This window comes from Charadrius vociferus, unplaced genomic scaffold (assembly GCF_000708025.1).
Source record: "Charadrius vociferus isolate BGI_N301 unplaced genomic scaffold, ASM70802v2 scaffold34, whole genome shotgun sequence".
Taxonomy (NCBI): Eukaryota; Metazoa; Chordata; class Aves; order Charadriiformes; family Charadriidae; genus Charadrius; species Charadrius vociferus.
In genome coordinates this window covers 2,171,883-2,189,187 of record NW_009647989.1, presented here as the reverse complement: position 1 = coordinate 2,189,187, position 17,305 = coordinate 2,171,883, and the positions used below count along the sequence as shown (strand labels likewise).

At 46.2% G+C, this 17,305-nt stretch overlaps 1 protein-coding gene across 1 annotated transcript in view; it reads right to left on the bottom strand.

Moving 5' to 3' along the window:
• The window catches only part of GALNT16 (polypeptide N-acetylgalactosaminyltransferase 16), a 39,404-nt gene that overhangs the window by 5,818 nt on the left and 16,281 nt on the right, over positions 1-17,305 (bottom strand). The window contains exons 6-13 of the mRNA XM_009883494.1: positions 13,489-13,576; positions 12,403-12,487; positions 11,246-11,349; positions 6,817-6,943; positions 5,787-5,879; positions 3,391-3,474; positions 2,245-2,386; positions 768-884 (exon numbers count right to left, since the gene is read on the bottom strand). Coding sequence (XP_009881796.1) covers positions 768-884; positions 2,245-2,386; positions 3,391-3,474; positions 5,787-5,879; positions 6,817-6,943; positions 11,246-11,349; positions 12,403-12,487; positions 13,489-13,576 — 840 coding nt within the window. The remainder of the gene's footprint in view (positions 1-767; positions 885-2,244; positions 2,387-3,390; positions 3,475-5,786; positions 5,880-6,816; positions 6,944-11,245; positions 11,350-12,402; positions 12,488-13,488; positions 13,577-17,305) is intronic.

Genomic DNA, 17,305 nt, shown 5'->3' with positions numbered 1-17,305 from the left:
AGACAAGCCCAGTCCACTACGTTGTCACCTGTTGTGTTTTGCCGAGTTCTGATAAAAAGGCACATCACATCTCTGTGAGGGCACCCTGGCCATTGCAGAGACCATCTCTTACCTTGTGCTGTAAGGCAAAATGACTTATGTGTCCTGACAGATCAGGGATGCACTTCTTGGAAACGGCACACGAGTTACAGAGCTGCATTTTGTTGGGAACACTGCTGCTGTGTATTTTTCCTCAGGGAGCAGTTTGGGTGGAACATACGGTGCTTTATGTCAGTCAGTATTTCTCAAATGCGTTGCACACGCTCAGTTTTAAAAGTCTGTTCACATGCTCAAAGACAGCACAAAGAACATAGTTCTCTCACTTCTAAATAAGTTAACAAATGATAGCACACACCACCCTTCTCTTGGGTATCTCGAAGCATTTGCTGCTTATCTACCCGTCTCTGATGCTGTGCTCCATCCACGCACCGATCCGGCTGAACGTAAATGTATCCAAGGAGCGAGGTCGGGGTGCTATTGAGCTGGAGCTAACCATGCTGCCGAGGGCCCAGGCAGAGCAGACATACACACACTGGTGTGGTCTGTGCTCCCTGCTTTGGTTGCGGGCAATCATCTCATACATCCGAGCTCATGAAACACACCAGAGAGGGAGGTGCAGAAGATGGAAGTACTTTGACAGTACTAAGTTTGCCCCTGCAGGCTGCACTGATGTAGGAACACTGGTATGTGGCAATGGAGGGATTAAAAACATGTGCGCAGTTACCTACCTGTCTGCCGTCTTTTTGATTACAGGCTTCCAGTGTGATTTGAGAGCCAGCAGAGAAAGAGGGAATGGAAAGACACTTGTCCTGCTGTCTAATTAGAGGGTCACTGAATACCCACTCCTTTGGCATAAGAAAAAGAAAGGTTCCATTAGGATCATAATGGTGATCAGATGAGGGAGAAAGTTTTTTCAATCAGGTATTTCAAAAACTTGTATCCTTTGTTCAACTCTTACCACAGGCTCCCTGGGAAGATTATGGCAGCAGTCTTCACCTGATCAGAAGTTTATGCTCAGGCTTGGTGCATCATGACTGTTTCAAAGCCTGCAGCTGTCTCCCCTGACCATCTGAGCTGTCTGATTAACCTCGGAGCCCATGCATCCCCCTGCTCTGCAGCTTTACAGATTTAGGCCTACAAAGCAGGGAGGACCCCGATCCCTGATCTACATGACACGCAACTGCTTCTGCATATTTTACATAGCAGATATGTTCTGTAACAGGTATCTGAGACCTATAGACTGTCAAGTGAAGCAAAACACATGCAAGCATATCCACGGGCCAACATATATCACCAGCACACATAAAGCACAAGGCACTTCATTTTTCCCTCCTCTCACTAGATGGATACCCAACCCAATCAACCATTATTATTATACTTTCCCCAAGGAAGAAATGCAAAATGCAGTAAGTTTCAGAGATTTCAAACGGTAATGACATAGAACAATGAGTCAGATTAAATGGCATGTTGAATGCTGGCTGCAAACTGGTTTCCAACAGTTAACAGATGTGAATATGTATTTTCTGGCATAAAATACCTTACTGAGACCCTTAACTTTCTCAAGCTTCTTCCCTGCTGCTTTTAGTCACCAAAAGAAGAGGCTGAGTGCAGATCCTCAGCTGGTATAAACCAGCACAGCTCCACTGCAGTTAGGAGAGCTGCACCAAATTACTGCAGCTGGGTCTTGGCTATTTAAACTCTATTTGGGTTTTATACTGAAACACATCTCTAAAACAGCACAATTCAAGCCATCTGCAGCTACAATTGAACTGGCAGACCAAGGAACATTTCTGATCCTGGGAAAATCTCTTAAGCCCGAGCCAGGGTACTAGTCAAGCACACCCCAGGACCAGTTCTCATGGGTTGGACGATGAAGCAGCGCACACCCAAGCCACAGTCTGAGTGGGAACAGATACATGACTCAAACCCTGGTCACATCCCTACTGCACAGACTAGTCACACCCCTGAGCATTCAAGCACTACCGGTTGCGTTTGAATGATGAAAACCTTCCCACTCTATGCCTGACTGATGGGTCTGTTGAGCCAACAGAGCTCTAAGAGATGGGCACAGCTTCTTTTTCTGCTTACTATTAAAATCATTATTAGGGCCAACTTCTTCCCACCAAGGCCAGAGATGCCTTTTCATTCACCGGTACTAAAAAGGGCAGAGGCAGGAGCAAAGCACCAAACTGAAGACTGCCTTACCTGAGTAACAGGTGGATTGTTCACTGTTCCTTTACAGATTCCCATGCCAGCCAATGTATTCCCTGTGGTGTCCTGTGCCCGAGACTCCAGGCAGTTTCCTCCTTGTTTAATTATTCCTGGAATCAGCTCCTTTTCAGGAACCCTTGAAGTAGAATGACAGTTACATGACACTTCATACACAGAAATGTCTAAAGCACACATGCATTTAGAAGGGCGTAACTGTCCCCTTACTGAAACATAGTCCCCTTTCTTTGATAGAAAATGAACAATATCATGCTAGCTATCCACTGGAAATGCCTGGAAGAGGCAGAAGTCAATGGAGAACTTGGTCGAAGGGCTGGTACCCTTTTGTTTCAGAAGGTATACAGTGCTTTAGGTGCATCCCAAGCAGCTCAATGTGATGTCTCTTCTGAAAGAGGCCATTGCCAGTAAAAAGCCATATCCACACTGACTTATTCTGCTTCTGCCTCCCCCTTTTCCTGAGTCTTCCAGACAGGAAAGATCTGCCAAGGCCAGGCTACAGGTGGATGTATTAGCCTCAACCCGTGTTAGTTACAGACTTTGCTTGACTGAGATTAAAAGTGTGTTGTCAGGGTGTGTTAGCTAGCAAGTGCTAAGAACACAGCTCTACCCAGACCACCTCCCAGCAGAGCAATGCCACAGCATGACTGTATCCTGAGCCGGGGCAGAGGAAGCAACAGGCACAGCTGGTTCTGGCATTCACCTGGGCTTTCTCTGAACCACCTGCACCTCTGCACTGAGGCTGTCCGGCTCTACTTGGCTCAACTACCTCCAGGCAGAGCATCCAACAGGCAGAGATGAAGCCTTAATGGGGAGGGATGTAGTGCTCTGGCACTTGTCTACACCCCGCACCTCCGAAAACACCACTGTCACACATCTCTGAGGGACAGCTGTATGGAGCAGAGCAGAGGGCTCCCAGAGACGAGAGCAACAAACTTTTTACAGAGTTGTTGTGGTGATACAAGCCAGGAAATCACAGGAGGTCTCTCACCAAAAAGAAGAACAAAGGAAAACCTTTTCCAAGCATAAGTCTATCTTTTGCCCGCTGCCGTCAAGGCTCACCTGCTCATTGTGACCCACCTCCCAGATCCTTCAGAGTTTTCTACAAGCAGAGAACTGACTCACTTGAGCTCAGGGTAGACGTTCTCCAGATACCACTGAAAGGATTTACAGTTCAGTTTGCGTCGCTGCTCCACTCGGTCTGTAACACTGGAAACACAGGCAGTTTTTTGAGGATAAGGTAGTGAACAGGAGGGAGGGGAACAATGAAGATCAACCAAGAGGTTTGAGGGAGACTATGACTCTTCCCCTTTGCTCATTTTCCCAACTAATTGTTGCTGGGTTCAGAGCACTAGCAGTGACCTGAGGTGAAAAGGAGGAGAGAGGCAAGTGGCACAAAATAGAAAACATAAACACCTTCAGAGAGCAATTCTTGAAAAGGAGGAGAGAGGCAAGTGGCACAGAATAGAAAAGGAAGACATAAACACTTTCAGAGAGTAATTCTGGTACTTCCTTTGGCTCAGAATGATGGCAGGGCCCAGGCCCTACAGCATTAAATTACAGAAAAACTATTTACTGCAGGACCACAAAAGCACTTCTGCCTCTGGGTGCCCCTGTAGAGGCATACCATGATACTTGCACAATCATCACCTCCTGAAAAGGTCTAGAAAGCGTTGGTGCTCAGGTATATAAAAATGGTTAATCTGTGTGTGCTAGAGGTGAGGGAACACAGCAGCAGCTCTAGACTCAGGTTGGGTTTCAGACCTAACGAGCATAATTATTTGTTCTTAGGCAGTTTGGGGAAAGAGGAGTATAAGGGGAAATTAGCTCAGCATTCCAATAACTGTCTGCTGTAGCAGTCCTCCTACTGATTTGCTTGGCTTTAGCTGGCTGAAGAAAAGGACTTCCCTGAAGCAGTCCTACTGAGCAGTGACACTAGGCACTCTGCTCTTCAAGCTATACCACTACATTTGGCTGTTGGGAAGGACTTTCAACTGTACCCATGCTCCTTGCCATCCTCAGCCCGCAGAAGCCATTGTACTGCTCATACCTCAGGAGAATGTACTTAGATCCTATAGTCACATCAAAATTGTGGGGAAGGAAGGTCCATTTTAGACCCAGTTGACAGTGATAGTGTCAGAGCCATTTGCATTCCAAAATCTAGATTTAATGCAGGTTCACAGTGCTGTTACTACAGGTCAAGAAATTGTCTGAAATCAAATCCTGCAGCTTCTCTCCAGCTCTTATTCAGCCAATGCTGCCAGTAAAGCCACTAGGCAGCCCGTGTGAACAAGAACTGCAGGCTTCGGCCCTAGAACACTTTAGCAATATATCCATGTCCAACATGCAATAGTCCGGTTTCCTTCACAAGCAGCAGGTTTACTTGCTGTTGGGCCCCAGCCCAGCTGCCACAGTCAGCTCAAAGACAGATAAATTAGGCAGGCAAAGCTATTTGTAAAAACATATGTAATGCATCATGATAATAAAGCACAACGTACAACAAAAAAGTGTGTGTGGGTCAGACCAAAACTGCTTGTCATCAAATAAGGAGATGTGTCATTACCCATATCATGTAGCTAGACACAGACTTAAGCTGATACAATCGTCACTTGTTCACAGGCAGATATAACCTGCAGATACAATAGAATCACAGAATCTCCTAGATTGGAAAAGACCTGTAAGATCATCTAGTCCAATCATTAACCGAACACTGACAAGCCCACCACTAAACCATGTCCCTAAACCCACCATGTCCCCCATAATCCACAAATATACACCACTCCTGGGACTTTTTACATTTATTTGGGAGTTACAGGGGTTTGTCAGCGCAGAAAGCAAGCTCTCCCCTCACCCCAGGTTTCGGTGTCCATCACCGATTTCTGGGTCACAAAAAATGCTTAAGCACACAACACTGAATCCCCTGTGGCCTGGAGACAGCTTTAACAAAGGCGCTGTAAGGAGCACAATTCTGCACAGAAGTAGGCTCAGCAGGTGCTGGAGACGAGTCACAACCAGACTGGGTTTCTAAATGCGATATCTCACCATTGGCTCTCTCCTGCCCTACAAAGCAGGCAAACCACCCATTCACTCATCAGGAAAGAGGGGAGCGCACCAAGTGCAACCTGCCCCATGTGTCAGCTAGCTGTGCTTGCCCCAGGATTCTGCATCTGCACAGGAACTTTGGATCAAGCTCTAGTAACTGCATAGCTCACATTTCCAGAGCAGCTGCATGCTGTGTCAGAAAATATTCTTATCTATCCACTTAAAAAGTCTGGCCTTTATAATTTCATTACCAATCCCTTTGGCCTTCTGCTAACAAATGATTTATGCAGGGTTAATGAGGGAAAAATAAAGAAGCAAACCTTGTTAGCCAGACACTCAAGCTGCAACCCCTCTGGCAAGCCAGCTATATTCAGAGCAACTCTGTTTCCCACACTTAGCTCAAGAGAAGATCCAAAAACTACTTCTTGCTAGCAAGGGGCTTACCAGAGCCCTCCTACTGAGGTTTGAGGGCAGCTTACCTTCCAAATGACTTCCCAATGGCAGATGGCCGGGCCTCATAGTAGTACTGCTTGTATTCATCCATCCACACCTCTGCTGTACGCTTGGTGTTCCTGCATGGGGATGACGAGATGCTTTGCTGAGCGCTGCCAGAGAATCTGCCCTCCCAGTGAGCAGACCCAAGGCCTGTCTGCCAGGAGGGAGCAGAGGACAGTCCCAAACATGAAATACAACGGGCAGTACGGATGGATATAGATTGAATGTCTTAAGTCTACAAAGCCTTGCAAGGATGCTTCAGCTCAGAAGTTAAAATGTTAATAGCCATAGTTTACCATGATTTTTTCAAACATGCTCCCTCTGCAGAGACACCTGGACTGACTGTCACCATCACCCTGCTTTACTGTATCCCTTTCCCTAATTAGAATAACACCACGGAGTCATTCAGCTTGGAAAACACCTCTAGGTATCACCTGGTCCAACCTCCTGCCCAAAGCAGACTAGCTTCAGCTGAGGTCATGTTGTTCAGGGTCTTGTCTGGTCCAGTTTTGAAATCTCCAAGGATGGAGATTCCACCTCTCTGGGGCCCTGCGCCAGTGCTTAACCGCTGTCATTGCGAAGCACTTTGTCTCATTTTTTTTTCTGTTCCTGAAGTAGAAGCTGTCCTTTAGGGCTTGTCTCAGAGCACACAGAGCTCAATAGGATATCTGGACTCAAAAGCAGCTCAGAGACAACAGAGATGACTAAGGACTACTGATACACATGCACATGTCATAGGGCAGTATCCACAAATGGCCAGGGTCTCTCTGGTGTACTGCTCCTCCCCTCCATTGCAGACTGAGGAAGAACGAGATGCACTAATTCAAACAACAGAGAAGGGAGCAGTTTTGTTCACAGAAAACAGCAACTCATCCTTCCCTTGAGAACAGATGCTCAGCCACAAGCTGTTCTCCTCTGTCATCACAGCAGAAAGACAACAAAGAATTTAGTCTTATTTAGACATGCCCAACATCAAGGTGACCTGGCTGCTACCAGGAACTACCCAACACCTACTTGATGTAAGTCAGTGCATTGCCCTCAGGGAAGTCATAGGGATGGCGCTTCCTGAACACATGTCCCACTCGACTGCAGGGAACGATCTCCAAGCTGCCACCGCACATCCACACTCGGAAAGAGAGCTCTGAAAGAGACCCCAAGAGTCATACAGCTGCAGGCAGATTGGCAGCATTTCCAAGAAGGGCAACTTCAGCAGTGTGCCTGAAAACCTTGCCCCTCTGCTCAGGATGTATTGCCTGCAACAGCAAACCCAGGAAAAGCGATTCCACAGTGAGTGTGGAAAAATTGTCCTCCCTTTGTTAAAATGGAGGCAGTCCTTGTGGCTCAGAGACTTCCTAGCCTTCTCCAGTTCCACTCCTCTCATTGGTCCCCTGAGCATTTCAGTGAGACACCCTTCTCTTTGACCAGGCCCCTGTGGTTGCTGTCAGGCCTTCAGGATGGCATTTGGCAACAGACTGAGATCACCCCCACACCCACCTTATTTTGACTTCCGTAACTCTCCAGCCCCGCACATGGATGGAAGAAAAAAAAAAAAAAAGAATTCACAGTGTAAAGCAAATCATGTGACGAAAAAAGGAAGTTTAGGAGACAAGGAGAAAGAAGAGAACAAGATGAGGGTATAGGAAGGGAGTCAATGTCTACCACAAAGTCCTCTCCCTCATATCTCCATGTTATCCATCCTACAATATCTTGTTCTTCTCCTGCTTGGCTCTGTTAACTAAAAAAAAAAAGTGGATGACTGGGTTACAGTTTGTCATCAGTTGCCTCTGCTAGGGGAGCTACTGAGAGCAGAAACCAGTCTAATAGTGTGACTATAAAAATATGGAGAGAACCCTGCTACTTGAAGAAATCCAGCTGGTCCTGAAGCTAAATTCAACATTTTGTCAAAGGATTAGAAGAACACAGAGCTTTGATGTACAGGCGCTAATTTGCATCACAGAAGAGATGTGACCTCGCTCAAGCTTATGAGTCTGTCCTCGCGAGTTTAATCACTACCACACCGGAGGGGTTTTCCACTTGCGTTTCATGTGGTGGTGAGAAGAGAAGAAGGAAGAAGGAAAATGAAAATTAGCTGCGTAGATTGGTAGTCCTTACCAAAAGGGCTTCAGATTGCGTAGACTGATTACTTCAAAAACTTTACTCAGTTGGGATCTCCCTCCAGTAATGCCTGAACTATGGGGCTCTGATGTTTAAAAATTAAAAAGAAATTATGTATCCAGATCTAATAGCTGTTTCAAAGCATGTACACATGCTAACATCTTCCCAACCTTCATTTTTCTTTCTAGCTTTCTTCTCTAGCTCCTGGGAAAGGTTGTTTAAACAGTGTTTTGGGGGGGGAGATGGTGTATTTAATCTAGCTTCTAAGTAAAAAAAAAAAATAAATAGTTAGACTGTATTTTGTGGCATTTCTTACTAGCTCTTGTCTCTCCCTGACTCTTTCCTAGAGCTTATTATTTTCAGTCTCTTTTCAACAGGGAGTTCCAGCTCTGAAGAGAGGAAGGGCTTTAAAAACAAAACAAAAAAAAACAACCCAAAGGCCAAGACTTAAGTTTCTGTCTGGTGGTGGGTCCAGCTGGCAATTGCTGTCCTGGAAGAGGTTCTGACTCACTCTGTCCTGTAACAAAACCAAAACTTTCAATCTAACATGTGTAACTTAAAGCTATGTCCATTTCCCAAGAGAGGATTTCTCACGCCATATTGATATCTTAGGCACACAGACTGCACATTCAGGTTTGTTTGTTCAGGATTCTTTAAAGAAGGGTGAAAGAATGCAGATTTTGGGCACAGAAGAGAACATGGAGATCAAACATAGCTTATTAAGGACTTTCATCCATCCTCTGATGGAAAGCATAGGAGAACTTTTTGCTGTATATTTTCCAGGATGTGACCTAGTCCATATGTGTTTTAAATGACTTAATCACTGTGGCTTTTCCCCATCACAGTGGAAAAAAAGGGGTTTACCAGATCACATCCAGCTGGAAGGATATGTAGGCAGCTTGTAATTGCTGCCTAATCATTTCTGTGTACCTGCTGTGTGTGTAGAGCTTGTCCGGTTCTGTGCCCTGTGTTTAGTCACAGGCAAAAAGTTTCAAAGAAGTTGTTTATTAAAAATGGCCTTTGTCAGCAGGGAATGGCCCATCTCACCCACACAAATTAGTCAGAACCACTCTTCCACCTCACCTGCAAATGGTAACCTTACCAAAACAGTTCCTTTCCACTCAAAATTGTAACTTGTAATAAAAATAGTGTTTCAGAACATTATCAACATTTTTGCTTGATCGCAAAATCTGATTTTCAATTAAGTATGGAAAGCTTTTTTGAAGAGGGGAAATAAACAATTCCAAATACTTCACGGAAAACTAATACTTTTTGTTGTCAAATACAGGTTGGTTTCTACCCCTCCGCCATGCAACAGCAACAGGCTCAATGTAGAAGCCACTGGTTGATTTGTTGCCTCACATTATGCTGAGGAGCTGAACAAAAATTAGCTTTAAAACAGAAAAGTAGTCTGTTTTCTTTTTAAAATACCTTCCCATTGCAATCATCACAGTGGTGGTGTGGCAATGCGGCCCAGGGACAGGCCCCATTAAACAGAGCATCGTGCACTCACCTTTGCCCTCTTAAGTGAAGAGTGGAGGTACAGGATAAGAGACAAGTGATGGGAGACAACGAATTTACACAGAACCACACAAGGCAAAACTGGCAAGCCTTGCACACCTGGCCCAGCCCCACACAGCCTGGCTCAGCCCCTGCCAGGCTTTACAAGAGCAATTTGAAAGAGAATGAAGCAATTCTGTGGAGGTTTTGATCAGCTCTACGTGCAAGAAGGGCTATGGGCGTGCAGGTAATTTACTGCCACTTATGGCAGAGAGCTCTCCTTAGCATCAAGCTACTGACACATGCACTAAACAACAAAACTGGTCTCCCAGGTGGGCAGGAGCAGACAACCAAAAGCCTAAAGAAATATTCTTTCTCTGTTTTGGGGTTTACAGCTTTTCTTTCTCTTTGGGGTTTACAGCTTTTACACAGTTGCAGCTCGGAGGTTGGCAGGATGGCTAAGTGGCTCTGCAGCTGGAGCGGGGCTGGTGAACAGCAAGGAGCTGAGTTTGGCTCAGCAGAGGAGTCCGAGGGACACAGGAGAAGGGGATCTTCATGCCTGCGTAAAGGCTGCCTGTTACTTCTGCCTACAATGCTTAGCTGATGCTACTAGCACTGCTGAGATTCCAATGCAAGCCCCATTTAGTGTCTCTTTTTAACATCATGAATATCATAAAACTGAAGCAAGACCTCGGAAAATAGAGAACAAGCACTCATTATTATATACTTTGTTTGAAAAAAGTGGTACCTTGATACGCTGTTATGAGCCAAAAATATTATTTCCTGGTTTCAGAGAGCATTTCAGAAAGAGGCAGCTCTCCCAGCTGTGTTCGGAGAAACAAGTTTCCTCTTCCTGACTATTTCTTTCTTTCTAATTGGTCCTCCAAGTGCCAGAAAACACCATATAAATTCTTCTTTAAAGGGATTTATTTACAAATCTGTGACATTTATGGAAACTGTAGAAACAGAATATTTTTTTGGCAGCATTAGCTACAGAAAAGTCTATTTAAGGTGACTGCAAAACAGAGTAAGGCTTTTATCTCTTCAGCTCCACCTGCATAATTTCTAAATGAATGCCTCAAATACATGAGGTCTCTGTGAACCTCTCTTCAATACTCCTCTTCCTTTTGTCACTAACACCTGGCGACACTGCAGCATCCCTTCACACGGGGCAAAGAGATGCCTGGAATATCTGTGCCACCATTAAGTGCAAGGAGATGGGTTTCAGCACCATGTCCTGTAAGAAAACAGCACTTGAGTGGACAGACTACCCTGGGCCTCATTCTTCAGATGTTTGTGATGCCCTAATCTGCTTCTAAATGTCCAAATTCTTAATCTATTTGTACCCAAATTCCACTTACAAAGAGGCTTATTTTATTAGGAAAAACATCCTTCTGATCTGTCAAGCTGGGAGAGCAACTCAGACTTATCTGGGAAAGAGGAACAGGTATAAGAAGAGAGCGTAGGAGTGACTGTCCAATTCAGAGCAGGGGCAACACAGACTATCATGTGAAGGACTGGAGGAATATTCTCCAAAACCAAGCAACAATTTAAATATCAGGAGGTTCCTCTTTCTTACTTGTACTGTGGAAGCACCTGTATAATAGTGCATATGCCTGTGATAGTGCTGCTCGAAAAAGCCTCTGTTTACTTTGCACAAAGCTGACAGCAATGCACTTCTGACCAACATGGGGATTACCTGACCATGTCCCTAGCCTGACATCAACATGCAGCTGAGATTTCTCAAAAGGAGAGTTCTGGTAGGCGATGAAGACTGGGAAGTGGTTCTGCGTTAGCATGTCATTCCCCTGGAACACCTTAAACTTACCAAAGTTTTCTCCTCCCCAGATGTCCATTTGAGTATCGTATTTTCCCAGGTGGTTAAACCAGGACTTGTCAATCACAAAGATGCCTCCTGCTATGACAGGGGTTCTGGAAAAGAAAAAACAAGCCCATACAAAATAATCACATGTATATATAGCACCACCATTTTCATTTTAGAGGGGGAACAATTTGTCCAGGCTTGACAAATCATATCTCATTTAAAAGAGAAAAATAGTAGAAAAAATAGAGAAAAATAGAGCTGGGACACGAACCTGCAGCAGGCTTCTGAGATCCCCCTCACTAGATCATCCTTCTGCCTTTGTTAGATGGTCCTGCAAGCACTACATGAGTAATTCTGTGTCTTTTGCATTTATACAAATACACACAGTGTGAAGGAATGACAGGGGCAACATCTGATGACTGTGTTCACCAAGTAGACACAGTGTGAGAGACTTTGCTGAATGTACTGCTCTGCTGTTAACAAGCTGGTTGCTTCTGGAGTACAGAACAGGCTCACAAATTACACAAAGAAATTGAATGATATTTTTTATACAAACAGGGAGCTGTCTGCCTATACAGACAAGCACTGTGACTTTTTGTATTAGGTTTTGTCATATTCTACATTCCTCAGAGCCATGTACACAGCAGCAAGTCTGGCAATAACTGTTCCAGCCAACAGTCCGTTTTGTCCATGAATACACATATTTAGGAGGGGAGGATAATTCTGGGCCCAATTTACTAGGCCAGATTCAGTTCCCAAGTCTGCTTTACACTTCCTGGGTGACTGTTTGGCTGCTTCATTCCTTAATTCTTCACCTGGAAAATGGAGGTAATTAGAAAACCCCAAAGGGGTTTCTGAGGCATTCAGAGTGTTGAGTGAGATCACAAAACCAAACATACAGAAGAGGTGGCGGGTGGAGGTGGCAGGCCTACAAGCAAGCCTATAATTGCTATTCTTGCAATATTCAGGGAGTAATACTCTCAGAATCAGGGTACAGACCTCAATGCATTCAGAAATTAACATGAAGAGTTTGTCATCATCCAGTGAATGCTCTGGCATTTTGTCCTCAACAAGGCAGTCCCTGTACACTCCTTGTCATACAGATGAAGGCTTAGCAAAGGCATTTGGAGGACTGTACATAGTCCATCAGAGACAGCTACCTTATAGACTGAGTTGGGTCTGTTCTGGACATCTTCTGTTCTATAGGAATCTGTTCCCACTTAAAGTGAAGGCTCCAGTCAAACCCTGAGAAGGAAAAAAAAAACCACATCAAATAGGTTTTGTTAATATTTTTCTACTAGCTTATGTCATAGTCTCCACCTTTACCTCACAGGCTATCCCTGCCTTCCTTCCTTGACCTCCCTCATGGTTTACCCAAAATGGCAAGAGTCTATCCTAATGTAGCTAAGAAGTCACCAGCTTCTGTCTTGGCATCCTCATCCCTTAGCATTACAAATCTCTGCTCAATTGCACTCCGTATCTTCAGGACAGTGTTGTCAGTGTGAGATGTAATTGCATTTTGCCCAGTCTTACACTTCCCTGTCTGCCAAAGTTACGAGGCTTTAATCAAATCACTTTGTGGGATGTGAAGTATTCTGGGAACAAAGGCCTGCAGACAGAATCATAGAATTGCAGTATCACAGAATAGCATGGGTTGGAGGAGACCGTAACCATCACCTCTTTCAATACTACCACTTATTTATAGTTGGCCTGTGGTGGACAGTTGAGCACAGCACAGTCACTAACATTGTACCGTTGTTAAGGGTAGCCACAGAATGAGTAGCCTTTGGCAGGCAAGCAGTGCAGCAGTGAACCCCAGCCACAGATCAGGCACTGTGGGTGACCACAGGAACAGCTGCAAGGCTCCTCAACTGCCAGGATAGAGGTGAAAATGCTTTTCAGAAGATTCCATGAGGTAGCCTGACAGATAGGAACAGCAACTGGAAGCACCGGTCAGACTCTCGTGTACATGTAGGGTAGGGAGGGCACGGTGATACACTTAATCCGTTAACTAACCCCTGAAATTGCAAAATGTTGTGACAGTGATGCAAGCTCAAGAGGTAAATACTAGTTGGGTTTTGTTCTAACTCTGCAAAAAAATCTGACTTGGCAAGTTGCAGGAAAAGGAGGACAGAGAACCCATCAGAAAAGATCATCACTCTGTTTTCTTAGAAAGCTGAAGAGAACAGCAATTATTTTGCATGGACCATCCCTCAGGCCTAACTTAAACATGCTGTTACACCCACCTCCCCGCAGATCTGCTGATGCTGCCAGGTAGGCAAAATTATCCAGGCTGATAACATCAATGATTGGACTCACCACCCGGGTATAATCCTGAGGGAGACAGAGAACAGGGGAAAAAAAAAGTCAGCCTTTTTTTGAACATCTGGCAAAGCTGCCAGAGATCAGAAAACACAAAGCTGCACATGTAAATCTTTGCCTGTCTTCTTCAGTATAGTTCTGGTAGCTGAGCAAGGGATCCATGGGCACTACATCCAAACATGGGGACGGCGGGTATTAGCCAGCTGCATGCCATGGATGCGGGGAATGAAGCCTGGGACCCCAACACCCAGGAGTGCTGCTAAGAAACAGCTCTTTATCTTCTGCCCAAGTCACACGGCATGAATCACTGTCCCAAAGGTTTTATGCTTGTTTTTCATACCTACTGACAGCACACCTTCTGCTCAGCCATCCTTGAATTACAGAATCACAGAATGGTTAGGGTTGGAAGGGACCTCTGGAGATCATCTAGTCCAACCCCCCTGCCAGAGCAGGGTCACCTACAGCAGGTTGCACAGGACAGCGTCCAGGCGGGTTTTGAATGTCTCCAGAGTGGGAGACTCCACCGCCTCTCTGGGCAGCCTGTGCCAGTGCTCCACTACCCTCAAAGTAAAGAAGTTCCTTCTCATGTTAAGATGGAACTTCCTATGTTCAAGTTTAAGCCCATTTCCCCTCGTCCTATCACTGGGCGCCACTGAAAAAAGACTGCTCCCATCCCCCTGGCATCCTCCCATTAAGTATTTGTAAGTATTAATAAGATCCCCCCTCAATCTTCTTTTCTCTAGACTAAAGAGACCCAAGTCCCTAAGCCTTTCTCCATAGGAGAGATGTTCCAATCCCCTAATCATCTTCTTTGCCCTTTGCTGGACCCTCTCCAGCAGTTCCCTGTCCTTCTTGAACTGGGGAGCCCAGAACTGGACACAGTACTCCAGATGCGGCCTCACCAGGGCAGAGTAGAGGGGGAGGATGACCTCCCTCGACCTGCTGGCCTCACTCTTCTTGATGCACCCCAGGATGCCATTCGCCTTCTTGGCCGCCCGGGCACATTGCTGGCTCATGGTCATCCTGTTGTCCACCAGGGCTCCCAGGTCCCTTTCCACAGAGCTGCGCTCCAGGAGGGCAGCCCCCAACCTGTACTGGTGCATGGGGTTATTCCTCCCCAGATGCAGCACCCTACACTTACCCTTGTTGAACTTTATAAGGTTTCTTTCTGCCCAACTCTCCAGCCTGGCGAGGTCTCGCTGTATGGCGGCACAGCCTTCTGGCGTGTCAGCCACTCCTCCCAGTTTTGTGTCATCAGCAAACTTGCTGATGGTACACTCTATCCCTTCATCCAGATCATCAATGAATATGTTGAACAAGACTGGGCCCAGTACTGACCCCTGAGGGACACCACTTGTTACTGACCTCCAACTAGACTCTGCACCACTAACCACAACCCTCTGAGCTCTATCTGTCAGCCAGTTCTCAATCCACCTCACTGTCCATTCATCTAACCCACACTTCCTAAGCTTGCCTGTGAGGATGATGTGGGAGACAGTGTCGAAAGCCTTGCCAAAGTCAAGGTAGACAACATCCACTGCCCTCCCCTCATCCACCCATCTAGTTACTTCGTCATAGAAGGCTATCAGATTAGTCAGACATGACTTCCCCTTGGTGAATCCATGTTGACTACTTCTGATCATCTTCTTTTCATCCAGGTGCTTTGAGATGACTCCCAGAACAAGCTGCTCCATCATCTTCCCAGGGATGGAGCTGAGGCTGACCGGCCTGTAGTTTCCCGGGTCATCCTTCCTGCCCTTTTTGAAGACTGGAGTGACATTGGCTATCCTCCAGTCCTCAGGCCCCTCACCTGTCCTCCAGGACCTTTCAAAGATAATGGAGAGAGGCCCAGCAATGACTTCCCCCAGCTCCCTCAGCACCCGAGGGTGCATCCCATCAGGCCCAAGGACTTGTGTATATCCAGTTTATCTAACTGATCTTTAACGTGCTCCTCGTCAACCAAGGGATAGTCTTGCTTTGCCCAGACTTTCTCTGTTACCTGCAAAGTCTGGGTCTCACAAGGACTGGCCCCAACAGTGAAGACAGAAGCAAAGAAGGCATTTAGCAACTCCGCCTTCTCTGCATCATCCGTCACCACAGCACCTGTCTCATTCAACAACGGGCCCACATTTTCCCTAGTTTTCCTTTTGTCTCCTATATACTTAAAGAAACCCTTCCTGTTGGCCTTGACATCCCTCACCAGGTTCAATTCCAAGGCTGCCTTGGCTTTCCTTGTTTCCTCCCTGCATACCCTGACAGCATTCTTGTATTCCTCCCAAGCAGTCAGCCCCTTCTTCCACCTATTGTAAACTCCCTTCTTCCACCTGAGCCTTTTCAGAAGGTCCCTGCTCAGCCATGCAGGTCTCCTTCTCCCCTTGCCTGATTTCTTTCTCTTTGGGATGCACTGATCCTGAGCTTGGAGGAGGTGATGCTTAAATAGCAGCCAGCTCTCTAGAGCCCCCTTACCCTCTAGAGCCCTTTCCCATGGGATTTGCCCAAGCAATTCTTTGAAACGATCAAATTTAGCCCTCCTGAAGTTTAGGGTTTCAACTCTACTTGTCATTTTGTCTATTCTACACTTAATCCTGAACTCTGTCTTCTCATGATCGCTGCAGCCCAGTCTGACCCCAACCTTTACATCCTCCACCAGTCCCTCTTTGTCAGTATCAGGTCCAGTAAAGCACCTCTCCTTGTAGGCTCCTCCACCACCTGAGTCAAAAAGTTGTCATCAATGCACTGGAGGAACCTGCTGGACTGTACATGCCCGGCTGTGTGGCCTTCCCAGCAGATATCAGGGTAGTTGAAGTCCCCCATGAGAATCAAGGCCTGTGATTGTGAGGCGATTCTCACCTGTCTGTAGAAGGCCTCATCAACTTCCCCATCCTGATCAGGTGGCCTGTAATAGACACCCACAACTGTGTCTCTCATATTACCCTGCCCCTTGATCCTTACCCACAAGCTCTCAACTTGCTCATCATCTGTTCCCAGGGAGAGCTCGATACATTCCAGTTGCTCCCTCACATAAAGAGCAACTCCACCGCCTCGCCTCGCCAGCCTATCCTTCCTAAAAAGAACATCGCCCTCCATGACAGTGTTCCAATCATGTGAGCCATCCCACCACGTCTCAGTAATTGCAATGAGATCCTGGTTCTGCGACCGCACACAGATCTCTAACTCCTCTTGTTTATTCCCCATGCTACACGCATTGGTGTACAGGCATTTCAGAAAAGCCAATGAGTGTGTAGTTTTTGCCCTTGAGGAGTGGTCGGGCATCTGATTATCAAAAATACTAGTGCTCGGCCCCACAGTTGCTGAGCTACTATGCCCAGGCGCCTCTCTAGCGAGCCCAGTTACATACCCATCCCCCTTCAAATCTAGTTTAAAGCTCTCCCAATGAGCCCTGCTAACTCTGTTCCAAGAACTATTTTCCCCCTGCATGACAGGCTTTTCCCATCTGCTGCCAGCAGGCCTGGTGTTCTGTAAATCAGGCCATGATCGAAGAACCCAAAACCCTGTCTGTGGCACCAAGTTCGGAGCCAGTCATTGACCTGCTGGCTCTTCCAGTTAACCTCCTCATCATTCCCTGCAACAGGAGGGACAGAAGAAAACAAGACTTGGGCTCCTGATCCCTTAACTAGTCGCCCTAGGGCCCTGAAATCCTTCTTCATTGCTCTTGGCGTTCTTCTTACTACATCGTCGCTCCCTATCTGAAACACTAAAAGGGGATAATAATCTGATTGC